This window comes from Cherax quadricarinatus, chromosome 94, assembly GCF_038502225.1.
Source record: "Cherax quadricarinatus isolate ZL_2023a chromosome 94, ASM3850222v1, whole genome shotgun sequence".
NCBI lineage: Eukaryota > Metazoa > Arthropoda > Malacostraca > Decapoda > Parastacidae > Cherax > Cherax quadricarinatus.
This window is the reverse complement of record NC_091385.1, coordinates 10301269-10322748: the sequence shown is the minus strand read 5'-3', so window position 1 is coordinate 10322748 and position 21480 is coordinate 10301269. Positions and strand designations below refer to the sequence as shown.

General features: G+C 42.7%; 1 protein-coding gene across 2 annotated transcripts in view; it reads left to right on the top strand.

Annotated features, from left to right (window-relative positions):
- ecd (ecdysoneless cell cycle regulator) overlaps nucleotides 1–21480 on the top strand; it is a 790101-nt gene that overhangs the window by 299472 nt on the left and 469149 nt on the right. For both annotated transcript variants that reach the window (XM_070104760.1, XM_070104761.1), the window contains one exon: nucleotides 1147–1234. In XM_070104760.1, coding sequence (XP_069960861.1) covers nucleotides 1147–1234 — 88 coding nt within the window. The remainder of the gene's footprint in view (nucleotides 1–1146; nucleotides 1235–21480) is intronic.

Sequence of the window (21480 nt, the reverse complement as noted above, 5' to 3'; positions counted from 1 at the left end):
GTAAGACACATATGCAACAGTTAGGTATCTTTATTTCGAAACGTTTCGCCTACACAGTAGGCTTCTTCAGTCGAGTACAGACAAGTTGATAGAAGCAGAAGATACTTGAAGACGATGTAATCAGTCCATCACCCTTAAAGTTTTGAGGTGGTCAGTCCCTCAGTCTGGAGAAGAGCATTGTTCCGTTGTCTGAAACAATATGAAGTTGAAGTGACAGGATGGAGCCTTTATATAGTGCCAGGAGGTGAGACGTAGGTTGGTTTGGGAGGGCAGGTCCCTCTCAAACCCAGCCGTTCTCACTAGTAGAGGTCGAAGTTGATGGTCTGTACCAAGATACCCTTGTGTTGCAGTGTTGCACATGTGTCTAATTCAACAACATGTCGGTTCTCTGAACCATTCATCTACAGTGCATTAGCTGTGTCATCAGTCCATTATCCTTGTGTCTTACTTATTTGTGTATTGTTCTAGTCACGGTATTGTGACTTTTAGTCCTTCTTGCTTTTCCCAGTGTTGTCAGTCACTCCATAAAAAAATATACGAAACAAAGATGGTGAAAATAATGTCTAGCCTCTCTCCTAGTTATGAAATATCTCACATCAATCTTCCACTCAACCCTAGGGTTCCGCACACCCTAATTTGAAACCTCTTGGGGTAAGCTTCATATATGCTAAAAAACGTGTGGGGTTTGAACCCATGCAGTCATATTATTACGTTCTTATGATGGTTACATAGATGCTGAACAGTGAGACACTTGTGCAGCGTTCGGAAATCTTTATTGACGAAACGTTTTGCCATCAACCGTTCTTCTCTGTGTTGAACTGAGGAAAACACTGGCTGGCGAAACGCTTCCTCAATAAAGATAACTAAATATTGAACATTAAAATGGTATAAAATACCGACAGGTTGTTACGTAAGACACATATGCAACAGTTAGGTATTAATAAAGATACCTAACTGTTGCATATGTGTCTTACGTAACAACTAAATATTGCACAAGTATCCCATTCTTCGCATTTCTAAACCATTTACATTACATAGATGCTATATTTTGAGAGAATTTAGCTTAATGGTTAGAATATTTTCGGTTTTTGAATTATGTGTTGTGTTTATTAATGTGAGTTATAAGGTATACATGTTACTTTACAGGGTGGTGGACAGTGATGGAGAGTTGCTGTTGATCGAGGCAGCAGCACACCTGCCCTCCTGGGCCAACCCAAACACAGCACAACACAGGGTGAGTACCTGTCTACCTTTACTCTCCCACCATTACTCTTGTTATTATTACACGTCTGATGTTATTATCATGCCACTGTCTTATTCTCGTACTTCTGGTGTTATAATTCTGGCGTTATTATCATACTTCTGGTGTTATTCTCATGCTTCTGGCGTTTTTATCATACTTCTTGTGTTATTCTGCCACGTCTACTGTTATTTTCACTTTTGTAGATGAATGGTTCAGAGAACCGACATGTTGATAAATTAGACACATGTGCAACTCTTGGGTATCTTTCTTGGGCACGACCTACTTCAACATTGAACAAATGTTACACGACCTATGACTTCTGAACCTCTCCTGCCAACGGTTTATAAGCTCCTTCTCAGCACGTATGCCGTATTCTATTCAAGATTGATGGACTGACCACATCGACTCAAGGTTGAGGGACTGATTACCTCATTCTCCTCCTGTTCTTCAAGATTCTCCTTTGTATGGACTGATGAAGCCACTGTGTGGCGAAACGTTTCCTCAATAAAGATACCCAAGAGTTGCACATGTGTCTAATTTATCAACATTTTCACTTTTAATGGTGTGGTAACTTGTATTGTGTGCAGTTGTTGTGATCATCTTTCACACTTCATTCTCGTGTTATGGCTGCTGCTCATTTGTTTTACTTATAATGTGTAGTGGTTTTTGTTCCTTGCCTGTGTATTTTGTCTGTTTTAATAAAACTTTAATGATGGTAAACCGTGGGTAATATTGTTTAAGTAATTATTCTCTTGTGTGGAATATTGTAGTTATGGACCCAGTCTAGAAGACCATAATCTCCGACACCATTTTCATATAAATATATCTGAAGGCTCAACGCTACTCCTACACTTATGTATGATGGGAGGCTGTTGAACAGTCTTGGACCCCAGGCACTTATTGTGTTGTCTCTTGTTCTCACGGCACCCCTGTTGCACTATCATGTGGGAGTTCGACACGTGGATTAGGTAAAGAAATACTCACGTAGGCTGGTAGTACGTATAATTACAGATAATGTGGGTTGCGCCCTTACAGCCGTGACCTGCCTCCTTGCTCACTCTCGTAACACTGACTGACTGGCCGCCCACGTACCCATATGTGAGAGGGTCTTTGAATAATGTCAGGTCAGCTCAATATGAATAGACAGTGACTCAGGCAGAGACGGTTGGTCGTGAGTCAACTGGCACAGTGGTTACTGGTAACTGGTTACTACTACTGAGAGCACCGCCTGCCGAGTCTTATGCTTTCGTAGGGATTGATTTCTGTGGGAGATTCTGAAGAGAAGCTGCAAAGGTTGGTGGACGAATCTGGTAGGATATATAAAAGAAGGAAATTAAAAGTGAACTTAGGAAAGAGTAACAAAACATTTAGGTAATGAAGGATTGGATATCAGATTGGAAGAAGGGAGAATGAGTATGAAGAAAGTCAATATGTTCAGATATTTGGGAGTGGACTTGTGGGTAGATGGGTCTGTGAAAGACGAGGTGAACCATAGAATTGACGAGGGGGAAAAAGGTGACTGGTGCATTAAGGTATCTGTGGAGAGAGAGAACATTATGCATGGAAGCAAAGAGGAGAATGTGATGGAAATAAATGGTATAAAATACCGACACAATGGAAGATTGTCACATGCAGCTTTCTCCACCTGACCCAGCATTCTCATCCTATAAATAGTCACGTATGTTTCACCCAGGTAGATCTGTTTGTGACTTGATAAAGCCCACTGCATGGGCGAAACGTTGTCAATAAAGGATCACATTATACTGCTTAAGTGTTTATATTTCCCAAGAGAGGGAATGTATTAGAGTATAGTGATGCGAACACTCTTTGTTATATGGGTGTGAAGCTTGGGTTGTGAATGTTGCAGCGAGGAGAAGGCTGGAGGCAGTGGATGTGTCTGAGGGCAATGTGCGGTGTGAATATTATGCAGAGAATTCATAGCCCTCTGGATAATACTGAAAGTATTATCCAGATAATACTGAAAGTATTATCCAGAGGGCTGAAGAGGGGCTGTTGAGGTGGTTTTCGGACATTTTGAGAGGGAGGAACAAAATAGGATAACTAGGAGGGCGTATAAATCTGTAGTGGAAGGAAAGTGGGGTAGGGGTAGTGCTAGGAAAGGTTGGAGGGGGGGTTATAGGAGGTTTTGTGTGCGATGGGCTTAGACATACAGCAAACGTGTGTGTGTGTGTGTGTGTGTGTGTGTGTGTGTGTGTTAGGAGGTAGTGGAGGCAAGTGGTTTTTGTGACTTGATATGCTGTTGGAGTATAATCAGAGTTAAATTTTGTGAAGGGATTCAGGGAAACCGGTCAGCCGGACGTGAATCGTGGAAATGGGAAGTACAATGTCTGCAGTTTAGAGGGTTTGGGATATTGGCAGTTTGGAGGGACATCTAAACTGTTGTATCTGATCGCCTCTGCAAAGACAGTGATTATGTATGATGGTGAAAGTATTTTTCTTCTTTTTTGGGATTTTCTTTTTGGGTCACCCTGCCTCGGTGGGAGACGGCCGACGTGTTGAAAATTGAATATATATATATATATATATATATATATATATATATATATATATATATATATATATATATATATATATATATATATATATATATATATATATATATGTAACTTGCGATCTTGGCTTAAATAACAACGTTCATCTTGTGTATGCAATAATTTCGCCAAAATCATTCTGAACCTAACGAAAAAATATATTTCACTGTGTTTGTTTAGTATTAAATTATTGTAAACAAATCTAAAATATATTTAGTTGTGTTAGGCTAAAATAAATTGTTCTTGTTATAATAAGGTTAGGTAAGTTTTCTAAGATTCTTTTGGTGCAAAATTATAAATTTTTGCATCAACATTAATGAAAAAAATATATCTTTAAACGTATAAGAGAAAATTTTTGAAAGGACTTAATTTTAAATGAGTTTTTGCTAATTGACCAGTTTTACATATTCGGCACGACATATATTTACGTAGGTAGCAGGAGAAGAGAGGGAGGGGGAGGGGAAGGGGGGGGGTTGTAGTAGGATGCGGCAGTGGTTGACCCAGACCTAGTGAGGTACAAGACAGTATGGTGTGTGTAAGTCGGTCACGGTCATCCCTGGCCCCACCCTTCACCTTCACCCGACCACCACCACCTGTTGCTCCTCACGCCACACGGGTCGACGCACTCTCTGTCAGCCACCATCCTGCTGTCAACGACCCTCCCACCTGCTGCTGCTGATACCCCCCCATTCCCACCTTCCCCATACCTTACATATACGTACATACATACATACACACAGGTATACATACACACGCACGCACACACTGAGTTGTCAGGAAGTGGAATAGTCTGGAAAGTGAGGTAGTGGAGGCAGGAACCATACATAACTTTAAGACGAGGTATGATAATGCAGGCAGAGGGAGGTTCTAGTAGCGATCATTGAAGAGGCGGGGCCAGGAGCCGAATCTCGACCCTTACAACCACAAATACGTGAGTACACACACACACACACACACACACACACACACACACACACACACACATATGCACACACATACACTGGCAGGAGGCAGGATCCATACATAGTTTTAAGAAGAGGTATGATAAAGCTCACGGAGCGGGAAGAGTGACCGGGTAGCGGCCAGGTGAAGAGGCAGGGCCAGGAGCTGTGAATCGACCCCCGAAACCACAACTAGGTGAGTACACACACACATAGGGGAGAACAGAAGGGAGGACTGAGGAAATAAACAGTCTGAGAGAACTGCAGTTGCAACGAGACACAGAGGCCGCGACTGTGCATAGAGGCACAGCAAAAAAATTGAAACAAACATAAAAGAAAGAAACAGTAAGAAGAGAAAAAGGCCGAGGAAAGGAAGAGAACTTGAAAGAAATAAAGAGCATATGACATCACAGAAAACTTGGAGTAAAGCAGGAGAACCAGAAATGAATAAAGAACATAACATCAGAAGAGAAGCTGAAGGACACTTCGCTAATGATATAACATGAACGACGGAAACACAACTCAACTTACTGTAAAGTAAAAGGACACAAGTGCAACTAATGTGACATTTTATTGTGGCAACGTTTCACTCCTGGAGAGCGAAACGTTGCCACAATAAAATGTCACATTAGTTGCACTTGTGTCCGTTTACTTTACATATTGTGGGTAATTCTACCAACATTATTAAAGTCACTGTACAGTCACGTGAAAAAACAAGACAACTGTGAATGACTAAGTGAGAATGTTGAAGACAAAGTTAGATACTCTGACAGAGAAGTGTGTCAAGATTCAGAGATGTCTTCACAGAAGAAGTGGAGAGTTACCAAAAGCAACTTTAATCTGACCACATCATCAGGTAATTAGTATCTGTTCAAAAGTGATAATGCTACTGAGCTGGATGTAATGGTTTAAACCATACCACGGGTGGGGATAGAACCCGCGGTCAGAGAGTCACAAAACTCCAGACCGTCGTGTTAGCCACTGGACCAGCTAGCCACAATAAGATTCATCCAACTAGGTATATTTCTACACCATAGGAAGGTTAGCATAGGCACCACTGTGACCACAAATGCATGTTGATGGCAGTGAAGGGACTTGAGTAAGAGTTCGTCACGGCCACGCTAGCTGGAGATTCGTCTGTAAAAACTTGCATTTGTGGTCACAGTGGTGGCCTATGCTAACCTTCCTATGGTGTAGAAATATACCTAGTTGGATGAATCTTATTGTGGCTAGCTGGTCCAGTGGCTAACGCGACGGTCTGGAGTTTTGAGACACTCTGACCGCGGGTTCAATCCCGCCCGTGGTATGATTTGGTTGCAACCATGTCATTACGATTTCGTGAGTCATAGTAATGGTTCAGATAACATACATACATGGATGCTGGGAGAAGGAACAGAGACCCTGTGTGACCCACTAGCAAAGATATACAACCAATCTCTCCAGTCAGCACATGTGTCAGGAAATTGGAAAAAGACAGATGTTGTCCCCATATTCAAAAAGAGGAACAAGGAATAGGCCGTGAACTATAGGATGGTACCTATAACTTGTCTACTGTCAAGATATAGATACCAGATAGTAAGTAAAAGGATATTATATCACATGGTAAGGAAATTCTTTACAGGAAACCAGCATGGATTTAGGGATGGAAAGTCCTGTATAGATTTGCCAGTGTTTTACGATAATCACAAAAATAAAGTAAGAAACACAGAATTGCAGGTTGCATCTTCTTGCACTGCTGGGAAACATTTAATACAACACACTAGAGATTAGTCCAGAAACTGGAGCAACTTGTAGGTTTAAAGAGCAGAGTGCTCCAGTAGGTAAGGGAATATCCGACACATGTGGAACAGTTAGGTATGGAATGATATTCCAGACGACGGCTCTGAACTCTTCCCCAGGCTGAGGAACTGACCACCTCAGATACTGTTTCTCCAAGATTGATGGACTGATTACGTCATCTTGATTTCACTACTATAGCCTCTACCTCTGTTTTTGTAAAGTAAAAGGACACAAGTGCAACTAATGTGACATTTATTGTGGCAACGTTTCGCTCTCCAGGAGCTTTATCAAGCCATTACGTAATGGCTTGATAAAGCTCCTGGAGAGCGAAACGTTGCCACAATAAATGTCACATTAGTTGCACTTGTGTCCTTTTACTTTACATATTGTCGGTAATTCTACCAACTTTATTACCTCTGTTTTTGACTGAAGACACCTTCCGTGGAGGCGAAACGTTTTAGCAATAAAGATACCCAGCTGTTGCACATGTGTCTTAATCATCAACTTGTCGGTAGTTTTTATAATTTTGAACACAAGGGAATACCTCAGTAACACGAAGTAGAGAGTAATAAGTAATGTTACATCAGAATGAGAGAGAATGACAAGCAGGAGATCTTGTGAGGATGTGTACTAATATCGACAAAATATATCAGAAACTGCTGGAATAAGTGTAGAAGTCTTTAAGAGAATGCTAGACAATTTCCTCTTCAAGCGCCGGATAAGATAAGATAAGATTTCGTTCGGATTTTTAACCCCGGAGGGTTAGCCACCCAGGATAACCCAAGAAAGTCAGTGCGTCATCGAGGACTGTCTAACTTATTTCCATTGGGGTCCTTAATCTTGTCCCCCAGGATGCGACCCACACCAGTCGACTAACACCCAGGTACCTATTTGCTGCTAGGTGAACAGGACAACAGGTGTAAGGAAACGTGTCGAAATGTTTCCACCCGCCGGGAATCGAACCCGGGCCACCAGGCCACCAGGCTGCAACACATATTTGGACCAGCGAGCCACCAGCAGGAATAGCCTGGTTCACCAGGCAAGGACCAGACAAGTGTGGTTCATGGCTGGGGTTCGAGAGAAGGAAAACTGGAAACTCCTCAAAGATACATTAGAGAACCACTACTGTTCTAACATATAAGAATGACCTACCAGAAGGGACCGAGTCTTAGGTGTTTGTGGATGACGTGAAACTAATGAGACGAGTAAGAACAGGAGAGGACAGTGATAATCTTAAGCCAGACTTCAACATGATACAGATATCGTTCAGCAAGTAGTTTCTCCAGTTCAACTCGAACAAAAAGTCACGCTAGTTGGAGGTGAGGGCAGACCGGACACAGAGTACAGCATGAACGGAGATAACCTACAAATATCTGGGAATAAAAGTTGATGTTAGTAAATATAACACTAAGCATATTTCCAGAGATAAATATAAACCATAAAAAGTTAATCCAGGCTTATCCAGGATTAACTAATCTCGGAATAGCAGTAATAGGAGTAAAGAATCCTTCACAACATTATATACAACATATGTTAGGATATTCATTGAGTATGTGGCTCAGCATAAGACCTAGACCTGGTCTAGCACTTGGAGAAACTTGTAAAGGTACAAAGGTTTGCAACCTGGCTTGTACCAGCCTGAGGAACAGGCTTCTTCAGTTGAATACTGACGATTATAACACTGGAAACAGTAGAAGTGGAGAGGTAATTTTGAGGCGTTTAATCCCTCAGTCTTGAGGAAAGATGGTCAGTCCCTTAGTCTAGACAGAGGCATGAGCCCAGAGACTTGTATACTGGAGCCAGATGTGAGGTGTAGCAGGTGAACGGTACCCGCTGGTAGAAGTAGGTCATGCTAATTACAGAGGTCATCCGTAATAAGATTCCTTGATGTTGCAGTGTCAATCATTCTATTATAAATAGCGTACAGTACCGACGGGTTGATTAGTTGACTTGGATGTCTTACGAAATGTTTCGCCTGTGTAGCAGACTTCGTCAGTCGAATACAGGTGATTATAACACTGGAGACAGTACAGTAAGTGGAGAGGTAATTTTGAGGTGATCAAAATCGTGTTTTGTGAATTTGTTGGAGTTTTATGAGGGAGCCGCAGAGATGAAACAAGAAAGACAAGGCTGAGTGGCACTATCTTCATATACAAGAAACCTTGTGATACAGTGCCACACCAGAAATTAGCCCAGAAGTTAGAACAAGAGGCAGGAATAAAAAGGTATAGTGGTGTAGCGGATAAGAATCACAGAAAGATAGAAGGAATAGAGTAACAGTAAAGGCTGAAACATCAGAATGAGAGAGTAACGAGCAGTGTCCCGCAAGGTTCACTTGTAGAGCCGCTGCTGATTACATATATCAATGACCTGTCGGAAGGGAATGAAAGTTATTTATCTGTGTTTGTTGATGTAAAACTAATAAGGGGAGTAAAGAGAGGATAAGCGTAACCTCCAGGAAGAGTCAGCATTCCGCCAACGTGATCTTACAAGTGGCTTCTCAAGCTCAGTCAAGACAAATATATGGTGATAAGATTTGAAGAACGTGAGGTAAGTCCGGACACACTAAACAACATACGAGAAGATAGGCTTCAAGTACCGGTGAAGGACAGGGAGTTAGGGATATATACAACAGTGGTATAAACCTTGGTAATAAATACCGACAAGTTGGTTTTTTGCTTACGTGTCTTTCTAAACCATATACAACAGTAAATATGTCAACAAAATTCCCCACATATCGTAGAATGTCAGCGACATTTGCAAAATTAATAAACCTCGTACCAGCATTCATGAACTTTAGCAGATAATCCTTCAAAATTTTGTGAGATAACTGTTAGGCCAACCACTGAGTACGTGGCCCCATTGTGGAGCCACTCACCTGGTCCAGAAAGTACACAAGCTCGAAAAGGTCGAAAGGTGTGCAATCAGACCAATCTTAGAATTGAGAGGGATGCACACTGATAAAAATATACCTGGAAAGTACGTTAGGGCCTGGAGTGAGAGATATGAGAGGAAGTGCAAAATAAACCCAGTGAAAAGTAGGGACACTGTAGGCACAGTAAAGGAACACTGTATCAACATTCGTGGCCCCAGATAATTGAATATCTTGACTCACGAAATCGTAATGACACGATTGCAAACAAACCATACCCCGGCCGGGATTGAACCCGCGGCTAACGCGACGGGCTGGAGTTTTGAGACTCTCTGACCGCTGGTTCAATCCCGGCCGGGGTATGGTTTGGATTGAATATCTTATCCGGAGATATCAGAAACACGGCTGGAACAAGTGTAGAAGTCTTCAAGAAGAAACTGGACAAATATCTGCACCAGGCACCAGATCAGCCAGGCTGTGATGGATATGTGAGGCAGTGGGCCTCCAGTCGCAACAGCCTGGTTGACCAGGCTAACACCAGACTAGCCTGGCCCATGGCCGGGCTCAGAGAGTATACTCTGGGAACTTATCGCAGGTATATCTCATCAACGGTATATCTCATAAGTTTATGTTAGTTATATTTTAAACCTGTGGAATGGTTTAAGTTGCTTAATTTTGTTCTCTAACCTGATGACCGCGACAAAGACAAGTACAGTGGAGGTGTTTAGGTGTTATTAAGTACCTGATGAAGTGAAATTATGGCACATGTGCAACATTTGGGTATCTTGATTGATACAATAAAGATACCCAGATGTTGCACATGTGTCTTAATTTCATCTTGTCTGTATTATTTGCCATTCTTGCACCACGGAAATATAAACTTGTGACTTGAAAAAGCCCACTGTGTGGGCGAAACGTACTCAATACAGGATCACATTATACTGCATATGTGTTTATATTTCCACTGTGTCGGTATTTGATACCATTTATTACCATTCTTGCCCCCCCCCCCTGATGAAGTAGAATATTAGACCAATTGTTGACATGTTTACAGTTGTGTGGTCCGTAACACGTCCTTACTGCTACTGACTTAAGAAATCGTAATGACACGACCGCGGGTTCAATCCCGGCCGGGGGTATGGTTTTTTTTACTGCTACTGTTATAATACATGTCTGCCCTCCACTCTCACTCTTCACTGTGTACACTTGTCCCACAGTTTGCCCTTCATGTTCCCTCCCATGGTAAACAGTGTCTTCTTGTCCACCTTTACCTTTGCTCTTTCAGTATTTGGTTTACATTTTTTTTGGTATACAGTACCGACAAGTTGATGAAAAAGAATCATGGTATCTTTATTGTGTAGGAGTGTCGCCTTGGTATCACGCTTTTTTACTCTCTTTTGTGATTGTTATGGAGTCAGTGAAAGAAGTGGAGAGGTGATTGTAGGATGTTCGGTCCCTTAGGTGTGATGGAAGGTGTTCAGTCCTCTAGCCCTGTTAGGTGTGTTCAGTACTCTAGCCCTGTTAGGTGTGTTCAGTACTCTAGCCCTGTTAGGTGTGTTCAGTACTCTAGCCCTGTTAGGTGTGTTCAGTACTCTAGCCCTGTTAGGTGTGTTCAGTACTCTAGCCCTGTTAGGTGTGTTCAGTACTCTAGCCTTGTTAGATGTGTTTAGTCCTCTAGCCTTGTTAGGTGTGTTCAGTCCTCTAGCCTTGTTAGGTGTGTTTGTTCCTCTAGCCTTGTTAGGTGTGTTCATTCCTCTAGCCTTGTTAGGTGTGTTCAGTCCTCTAGCCTTGTTAGGTGTGTTTGTTCCTCTAGCCTTGTTAGGTGTGTTCAGTCCTCTAGCCTTGTTAGGTGTGTTCAGTCCTCTAGCCTTGTTAGGTGTGTTTAGTCCTCTAGCCTTGTTAGGTTTGTTCAGTCCTCTAGCCCTGTTAGGTTTCCTTAGTCCTCTAGCCTTGTTGGATGTGTTCAGTCCTCTAGCCTTGTTAGGTGTGTTCAGTCCTCTAGCCTTATTAGGTCTGTTCAGTCCTCTAGCCTTGTTAGGTCTGTTCAGTCCTCTAGCCTTGTTAGGTGTGTTCAGTCCTCTAGCCTTGTTAGTTGTGTTCAGTCCTCTAGCCTTGTTAGTTGTGTTCAGTTCTCTAGCCTTGTTAGGTGTTCAATTCTTTAGCCTTGATGGAAGGTCTACCTACCTAGATTCTACCTGGAGGGTGTTCCGGGGGTCATCGCCCCCGCTGCCCGGTCCATGACCAAGCCTCCTGGTGGATCAGGGCCTGGTCAACTAGGTTGTTATTGCTGGCCGCAAGTAGTCCATCATACGAACTACAGCCCGGCTGATCAGGTACTGACTTAAGGAATCTGTTCAGCTCCCTCTTGACGGCAGCCAGGGCTCTGTTGGTAATCTCCTTTATTCCGGGTATTCAGTCTTCTATCTTTGATAGAAAGTGTTCAGTCCTTTACCCCTGATAGAAAGTGTTCAGTCCCTTACCCCTGATAGAAAGTGTTCAGTCCCTTACCCCTGATAGAAAGTGTTCAGTCCCTTACCCCTGATAGTGTTCAGTCCCTTACCCCTGATAGAAAGTGTTCAGTCCCTTACCCCTGATAGAAAGTGTTCAGTCCCTTACCCCTGATAGAAGTGTTCAGTCCCTTACCCCTGATAGAAAGTGTTCAGTCCCTTACCTCCGATAGAAGTGTTCAGTCCCTTACCCCTGATAGAAAGTGTTCAGTCCCTTACCCCTGATAGAAAGTGTTCAGTCCCTTACCCCTGATAGAAAGTGTTCAGTCCCTTACCCCTGATAGAAGTGTTCAGTCTCTTAGCCTTGATAGATGTTCAGTTCCTTAGGTGTTCGGTCACATAGAATTAACATGATGGTTCATGTGGCACTTGACAAGGTACATGTCCGATTTCCCCTTGAAAACATTTACATTTCTTACTGCAGTTTTTCTGGTATTTTGTGATAGTGTTAAATAGTCTGGGCCCAGGGATGTTAATATAGTGTTCTTTTATTGTGGCCACCTCTCCCCCTCCAATATGTTATGATTGTGTACAGATTCAGGACCATATCCTCAAGTACCTACTTCCTCTAATTAATCTCCAGTGGTTGTAACTAGTTTCTCTTGTAAATCTTTAGTGTTCGTAACTAGTTTCTCTTGTAAATCTTTAGTGTTCGTAACTAGTTTCTCTTGTAAATCTTTAGTGTTCGTAACTAGTTTCTCTTGTAAATCTGCAGTGGTTGTAAAACCACTTTTGCTTGCAAAATTTACAGTGTCCGTAGCTACTTTCTCCTGTAAATTTACATTGATTGTAACACTGCTTTCTCTTGTAATTTCCAGTTGTTGTAACACAACTTTCTCTTGTAATTTCCAGTTGTTGTAACACAACTTTCTCTTGTAATTTCCAGTTGTTGTAACAACTTTCTCTTGTAATTTCCAGTTGTTGTAACACAACTTTCTCTTGTAATTTCCAGTTGTTGTAACACAACTTTCTCTTGTAATTTCCAGTTGTTGTAACACAACTTTCTCTTGTAATTTCCAGTTGTTGTAACACAACTTTCTCTTGTAATTTCCAGTTGTTGTAACACAACTTTCTCTTGTAATTTCCAGTTGTTGTAACAACTTTCTCTTGTAATTTCCAGTTGTTGTAACACAACTTTCTCTTATAATTTCCAGTTGTTGTAACACAACTTTCTCTTATAATTTCCAGTTGTTGTAACACAACTTTCTCTTATAATTTCCAGTTGTTGTAACACAACTTTCTCTTATAATTTCCAGCGGTTGTAGCACTGCTGTTGTAAATCATTCTGATGATTAACTTGTACTCAGGTGTTCATGCTTGCAGTTATTGAGTTATAAATCACGTGTGTTTTTTAGCATACTTGATATCCTGTGCTATCCTCACATACTTTACTGTAAACTTTACAGATATAAAGATGTGACTTTGTAAATGGTCCAAGTCGGACCGAAACGTCGTCGTAAGCTCCTCTCTCCTATGTGCGGGTTATTTGTGTATGGAGTAAGTTTATTCAGGTATACACAAATACAGTTACATAGATTATCATACATAGCAGCATATGTGTAGAGAACCTGGGATAACCCAAAAAAGTCAGAGTGACTTATTTTTGTTAGTGGGATGAATTGTAAAGGACCTGCCTAGTATGGGCCAACAGGCCTGCTGCAGTGTTCCTCCTTTCTTATGTTCTTATGTTCTTATTTCCATTTTGGTCCTTTGCAGGGACATCCTTCCCTCCCTCTGCTGTAGCGTTTGTCCAGGTAGCAGTGTGTAGTTACAAGTTGTAGAACGGGTGTAGATAAAATTGACTACATGGTTATGTATATTCACCAGGCAAGCACAGTGGGAGTGAAGCCAGGGGAGGGTCATGGGAAAGATGTGACCAGAGTTAAGGTCAGCTAGTCATTGAGGGTGACCCAGGGAGCGTGTGCTGAGCTGCAGGTCAGCACAGTAGTCACAGTCCCAAGCTCACTGAAGTTGTGGCTTGGCAGGAAACCTAAAACACTACAAGATTCTGCTTATATTTCCTTGGTCATGCATCTCGGGATGTCCAGACCAGACAGCACTAGGAAGCCAGAAGCAAGAACTCAACTACTTTTCTGGAATATGGTTCTGGCTTACTCTGTCACAAGACTGAAAGAAAACTTTGGACTAGTGCCTTAGATTCTCCAACACCGACTGCGGAAGAGAAGAAGGGACCGGAACTGCTAACAATGAACGGGACGCGAGAAGATCATCACAGTACAAGATCATAGAACTCTGTCTACGGGTGTGCTTGCTGGAGTTACATAAGGCATCAGAGTTCTTAGGGAGCGAAACGTTGCCACAATAAACTTTTGCATTAGTTCACACGTGGTTTTTTACCTAACATATTGTCGGTAATTCACCAATATTATTTCGGTGTCCACATCGAGGGCCGTATATTTGTTTGGCATCTGTAAAACAATAATAAACGGTAGCATTTCCTAGGATGTGGCATATGCCACAAGAGGGCAGTAATGATGTGGTCTATGATACACGCCATATGGTTACACACTACAGGAGAGAGCTGAAATCTTGCAGTTATGGAACTTGCAAGAAAAATACAGGGTGTTTTAAAATTATACACCCAATGTCAATATGTTAACGATTTCAAATCGGGTCCACACTTTTGAAACACCCTGTACAGGGGATACACATTTGTGTGTATATATGAGAGAGATGTGTGAGTACTGTTGCTTATTTCACCAAGAAGACAGCATAGTCAGTATAGGATGAACATCAAAATGGTATACAATACCGACAGGTTGGTAGGTAAGACACATAGGCAACAGCTAGGCAACTTTATTCCAAAACGTTTCGCCTACACAGTAGGCTTCTTCAGTCGAATACAGAAAGTAGGCAGGAACAGTAGAGATGTGAAGACGATGTAATCAGTCCATCACCCTTGAAGTCGTAGAATTTGAGGTTGTCAGTCCCTCGGCCTGGAGAAGTTCAGTATAGGAGTTGGGTAGGTCAGGAGTTGTCTCTCACAGGAACGTACTACTGTTCTTAGTTATTGACTAAGATTGTCGCCGGACATGCAGGCTGTCTTATTTTTGTGTCAACAGAAGTAGGAGAGAGAGTAGAGTTGTGGGTAGTGTCAGTTGTCTGGTTACTCTGTCACAGTGCTCATTCCTCCAACTTGGCTTCAGCGTCAACAGTATTAGTATACTTTATGTGGTCAGGATAAGCCTCTTTAAGTGTACCACTGGTACTTCGTTTCACCTTGTAAAGAAAAGTACCAGTGGTACCATGTCAGAGGACATGGTAAGAACTGACAAATTTGTAAACTAGCTTAAGCTTACCATGGTCTTGATTGCAGTTTGCAACCAGATACAACTTTACTCTCTTAGCAATAACTTAAGTCTGTAAATTGGTTTAGCGCTTGTTTCCAAGGAAATTTGATGGGAAATCTGTTGGGTCAGTCCCATAGGTTCACCATTTAGTGCGACTGCTGATCGGTTACTGTTATCCTGACTTCGCCAGGATAGCCTGTCATAACTAGGCCACCTTTCAGACTGGCTGGGTGCTGGAAGATTCACTAGATTGTCCTGGAAGAACTGTACCTACGAGCTGGTCCGCCGGCACTTTAACTCTCACAGGGGAAGGAAATCTGACAAGGTCTACCAGTAAGGTGTCCGTCTTCAGGGTGCAAGAACAAGAACAAGGACATACAGTTTACTTACGTCATACACTGTGCAAGGATGTTTCCATGAACATACCTTGACTCTGTATGAATTGCTGTTGACTGAAACATAGTCTCCTGTGGCCTTTGTATTTTGATCCCCTGCTAGGGTTCTCTTCTGCTGAAGAGGACCTCAGAATGGGATCGAAATATACAGACCAATTAATTTTCTGAGTTTCTGTCTCCGTGTAGGTTATTACTGACAAGTTATTATTGACAAGTGTTCATAACACTTTAGTTATTCTTGGTCTCCTTTAAAAGCGTTGTTCATGAACAACGTTACTGCAGTGAGCAGGTTACCTGACAGTGAATTTGTGTGTGTGTGTACACATAACTTTGCTCACAAAGGCCGTGACATGACTCTGATAGTCAGAGTAGTACTTGGAAGCTCACTGACACAGAGTAGTACTTGGAAGCTGACTGACACAGAGTAGTACTTGGAAGCTGACTGACACAGAGTAGTACTTGGAAGCTGACTGACACAGAGTAGTACTTGGAAGCTGACTGACAAAGAGTGGTACTTGGAAGCTCACTGACACAGAGTAGTACTTGGAAGCTCACTGACACAGAGTAGTACTTGGAAGCTGACTGACACAGAGTAGTACTTGGAAGCTGACTGACACAGAGTAGTACTTGGAAGCTGACTGACACAGAGTAGTACTTGGAAGCTGACTGACACAGAGTAGTACTTGGAAGCTGACTGACACAGAGTGGTACTTGGAAGCTGACTGACACAGAGTAGTACTTGGAAGCTGACTGACACAGAGTAGTACTTGGAAGCTGACTGACACAGAGTAGTACTTGGAAGCTGACTGACACAGAGTAGTACTTGGAAGCTGACTGACACAGAGTGGTACTTGGAAGCTGACTGACACAGAGTAGTACTTGGAAGCTGACTGACACAGAGTAGTACTTGGAAGCTGACTGACACAGAGTAGTACTTGGAAGCTGACTGACACAGAGTAGCACTTGGAAGCTGACTGACACAGAGTAGTACTTGGAAGCTGACTGACACAGAGTAGTACTTGGAAGCTGACTGACACAGAGTAGCACTTGGAAGCTGACTGACACAGAGTGGTACTTGGAAGCTGACTGACACAGTGTAGCACTTGGAAGCTGACTGACACAGAGTAGTACTTGGAAGTTGACTGACACAGAGTAGTACTTGGAAGCTGACTGACACAGAGTGGTACTTGGAAGCTGACTGACACAGAGTAGTACTTGGAAGCTGACTGACACAGAGTAGTACTTGGAAGCTGACTGACACAGAGTGGTACTTGGAAGCTGACTGACACAGAGTGGTACTTGGAAGCTGACTGACACAGAGTAGTACTTGGAAGCTGACTGACACAGAGTAGTACTTGGAAGCTGACTGACACAGAGTGGTACTTGGAAGCTGACTGACACAGAGTAGTACTTGGAAGCTGACTGACACAGAGTAGTACTTGGAAGCTGACTGACACAGAGTGGTACTTGGAAGCTGACTGACACAGAGTGGTACTTGGAAGCTGACTGACACAGAGTAGTACTTGGAAGCTGACTGACACAGAGTAGTACTTGGAAGCTGACTGACACAGAGTAGTACTTGGAAGCTGACTGACACAGAGTGGTACTTGGAAGCTGACTGACACAGAGTGGTACTTGGAAGCTGACTGACACAGAGTAGTACTTGGAAGCTGACTGACACAGAGTGGTACTTGGAAGCTGACTGACAAAGAGTAGTACTAGTATGCATTCCCCCCATAAAGGAACATTAGTATCATCAAAATTACCTTTCCAGTAAGCTTGATCACAGCGAATTTTCAGATGTGCGATGATCTTGAGACCAATAAGAGGGTCACCAGGGAAGACAGTATCATCGGCCACAAGGCACTTAGCCAGTAATTTCTTTTCCCGGACCAAAAACTTAATGGTGGTCTTTCCCCCGTATCGCTAGCGAACTGGAGTAGCTGGCCAGGTGTCTGACGGCTTGGTTAACATGGCTGCACGCAAGCCTTTGTCGCCGAAGCGGTTATTTTATTGTACACCCCCACATTCATCCTGTGGACGGTAGCACAAAAGTATATGAAGACACAAAAGGCCTAGAAGCTAGGCCCCCAATAGGATTTACAGGTGTATATATAGAAGGAGGGGTGTTAATGTTGCAGTTTAAAAACTGTAGTGTAAAGCACCCTTCTGGCAAGACAGTGATGGAGTGAATGATGGTGAAAGTTTTTCTTTTTCGGGCCACCTTGCCTTGGTGGGAATCGGCCAGTGTGATAATAAAAAAAATAAATATATAGATTTATATCTGCAGTTGACTTATCTGTTGAAAGCAGTTGTAATAAATTTGGTTAATATATCTGTTATCTTATTTTCATTAATAAGATATATTGACATATTATATTCCTCAATAAGTGGACAATAAAGCACACAGAAGTTGCACTTGAATCAAGAAAATGTTTTACAGGTTTGCTGTAAATGAGAGTTACGATCAAAGGAGCAGTTGAGTTGTTGTACTGAACATGGAAATAAGAGAGTTTGTCCTTGTCATCCGAGTCAAGACTACCAGCAGTTCGGTCCTTGCTGGCAAGGTTGGGTTTCCTAGAAGAACGAATACCAACTTTATCATCATTATAGCGCTCTTCTTCCAGTCTGTCAGTGTGTACATCTTGGCTCGGTGCATTAAGGACAGGGAGGGAACAGCGAGATTCTGCTAATGTGACTATCTCTTGAAGTTTTTTTTATGGCCTGAGTCTCACCCTAAACTCGGGGACTGACTACCGCTGCATCGACCATGCAAGGCTTCGAGACCTCCGGTTCTTTGACCAGTAACCACGGCTGCCAGACTGGGCATCAACAGATCTGTGACTGGATGAGGAGTTCTTCAAATGTTTGAGAGCATTACACTCCTCAGTGTCGTGCCGTGAACATTCATCTAACAGTAAGAGTCTCTAGATCCCTGCAGGAATCGTCCAGGCTGTGTGGTGTAGACCGGGATCTAATACGCTCAGATTGTAGTCTCCAAGACATGCGAAGCAAGTAACATCATGATTAGAATGTGATGTACTCAAAGAATATCTGAAGAATGTTTCCGGGGACCAACGCCCCCTCCCTCCATAGCTCGGAATTGGAAACAAATGGTATAAAATACCGACACAATGGCAATATAAACACAAATGCAGTATAATGTGATCCTTTATTGACTACGTTTCGCCCACACAGTGGGCTTTTTCAAGTCACAAACAGAACTACCTGGGGTGGAAGGAACGCGAGTATTTATAGTCCGGCTGAGGTCAGGTGAAGAATGCTGCATCTGATGATGTACCGAGTTGGGTTGTAGAGTCTAAAAACTTGGGTAGCTTGGAAAGGAGACTGGACAAGTTTGTGAGCAGACCTTCTACAGTGTTCTTATGTGGGATAGCGATGAAGAAGTTTCTTGGCAAGTGGTTCCGCTATGTTATAGAAGCCACTATTCTGGTTGAAGTTGTCGGATATAGAAATAAGTGATGATTCCAGGATTCTTCGGTATTGAGTGTTGTCTTCTGTGGCGATAAGTCTTGAGTTTCTGTAGTTTATCAAGTGGTTGTGTGAATCACATTATACTGCATTTGAGCTCGGAATTACTAGTGATATGAGCAAATTCACTGATGATACGAAGATAGGTAAGGATAATTGATCCATATGTAGATTTCACGGATCTTCAATAAGATTTAGACAAACTCAGTTCCTGGTCAGATAAGTGGCAGATGCAATTCAGTGCTAGATAAGACCTGGTGGATCAAGGTCTGATCAACTAGGTTGTTACTGCTGGCAGCACGCAGTCCAGCGTAAGAAGCACAGCGTTGCTGAGCAGGAATTGATCTGAGGAAATTGTAAAGCTCTCTCCTGAAGGCAGCCAGAAGTTTGTTGGTGATCTTCCTTATGCACGGAAACCGTTGAAGAGTCTGGGACCTCTGACACTCATTTCTCTCATAATGCGCTCGTCGCATTTCTTTTTTAATTGTAGGTACGTAAATAACAAAAAAAAGGGCATCGTAGGTACGTCGCACCATCTACCAAGTCTCTTATCATACAGAGTGAATTTAGTGTCGAGAATTATGATTTCTTTTCTTGCACAAGTTCTGAGGAATACAGTTGAGGAGTCTTCAGGCATTCTGGGCGGTTCATATCATTGAATGTATATACACCGTGTAAGTTCTCGATATATTTTTCAGTCATCACTCTAGCCTGCTTTGAAGACAGGGCCTCCAGCAGCAACAGCCTGGTTGACCAGGCGAACGCTAGACGAGCCTGGCCCATGGCCGGGCTCAGAGAGTAGATATACTCTCCAAATTCTTCAAAGGTATAAGGTAAGGTAAAGCTGTTAGTACACAGCAATGGTCTAGCCTGGAGAAACATAACACTTCCCACAAACTGCTAGCGAACACTGCAGTTGATAGCAATAATCTGGTGACATAAATGCTTGCAAGAACACGTCACTCCTTGCAGTTTCAGTAATATGGGGGCCTGTTTGGTCAGCAAGGCTGACCATAGGGAAGCACATGCCAAGTTTACACGCAAACAGCATGGTATCTATGATCACACAATAGCCAGGTTGACCATACTGTAATAGTAAACATGAACAGTGGTTGGATGTCAAAGTGGTATACAATATCGACATGCTGATAAGCAAGACACATGTGCAACAGTTAGGTGTCTTTATTCCGAAACGTTTCGCCTACACAGTAGACTTCTTCAGTCGAGTACACAAGAGTCTGCAGAAGTAGTAGAGATGTGAAGACGATGTAATTAGTCCATCACCCTTGAAGACTGACCCCCTCAAAACTACATCTTCGAGGGTGATGGACTGATGACATCGTCTTCACATCTCTACAGCTTCTGCAGACTATTGTGTACTTGACTGAAGAAGCCTACTGTGTAGGCGAAACGTTTCGGAATGAAGATACCTAACTGTTGAGGATGACTGGGAACTTTCAAAACAAGCGAAATAATGGTGATGGTGACACTCTTCAAATCGCTAGTGCTCCCTCACTTATAATATTGCTCATTGTTGACGGCCCCGTTCAGGGCAGGAAAAATATCACAGCTGGAACAAATACAGAGATCATTTACGGCTCACATTGAGCCTGTAAAGCACCTAAACTACTGGGAACGCCTTCAAGTCTGGAACCTATATTCACTGGAGCGGAGGAGAGAGAGATGCATGGAAATATATACCTGGAAAGTACTCGAGGGCTTGGTCCCAAATCTATCCACTGCCATAACATACTGGAATGAGAGATATGGGAGGAAGTGCAAAATGAACCTAGTGAGGAGCAGGGGTGCGGTGGACACAATAAGGGAACACTGTATCAACATCCGGGGTCCCAAACTATTCAACATATTACCAGAAGATATCAGAAACACTGCTGGAACAAGTGTAGAAGCCTTCAGGAGGAAACTGGACAAGTATCTTCACCAGGTGCCAGATCAACCAGGCTGTGATGGATATGTGGGGCAGCAGGCCTCCAGTAGCAACAGCCTGGTTGACCAGGCAAGCACCAGACGAGCCTGACCCATGACCGGGCTCAGAGTGTAGAGAAAGTCTCGAAACTTTTCAGAGGTGCTTACAATTTGGCTCAGAAACACTGCAGATATTCCAGGGAATGTTTGGTGGGAACTGCTGAATGTTGATTTCAGTTTTATGTGGCAGAACAATGTGTAAGTTATTGTAGCAACCGAAAAATTCTCTATTACTGACTGTACTATACTGAACATACGTTGAAAAATGTTGCAGTTGACCAATACAATCTGAATACACAATTATGCAGAGCATTGTGGGCTGGTAGACTAGGGATTGCAGTGTCACCGGGAGTGATAAGCTAACACTTACTGGATGGTAGCTTGGTGTATCATGGTACATGG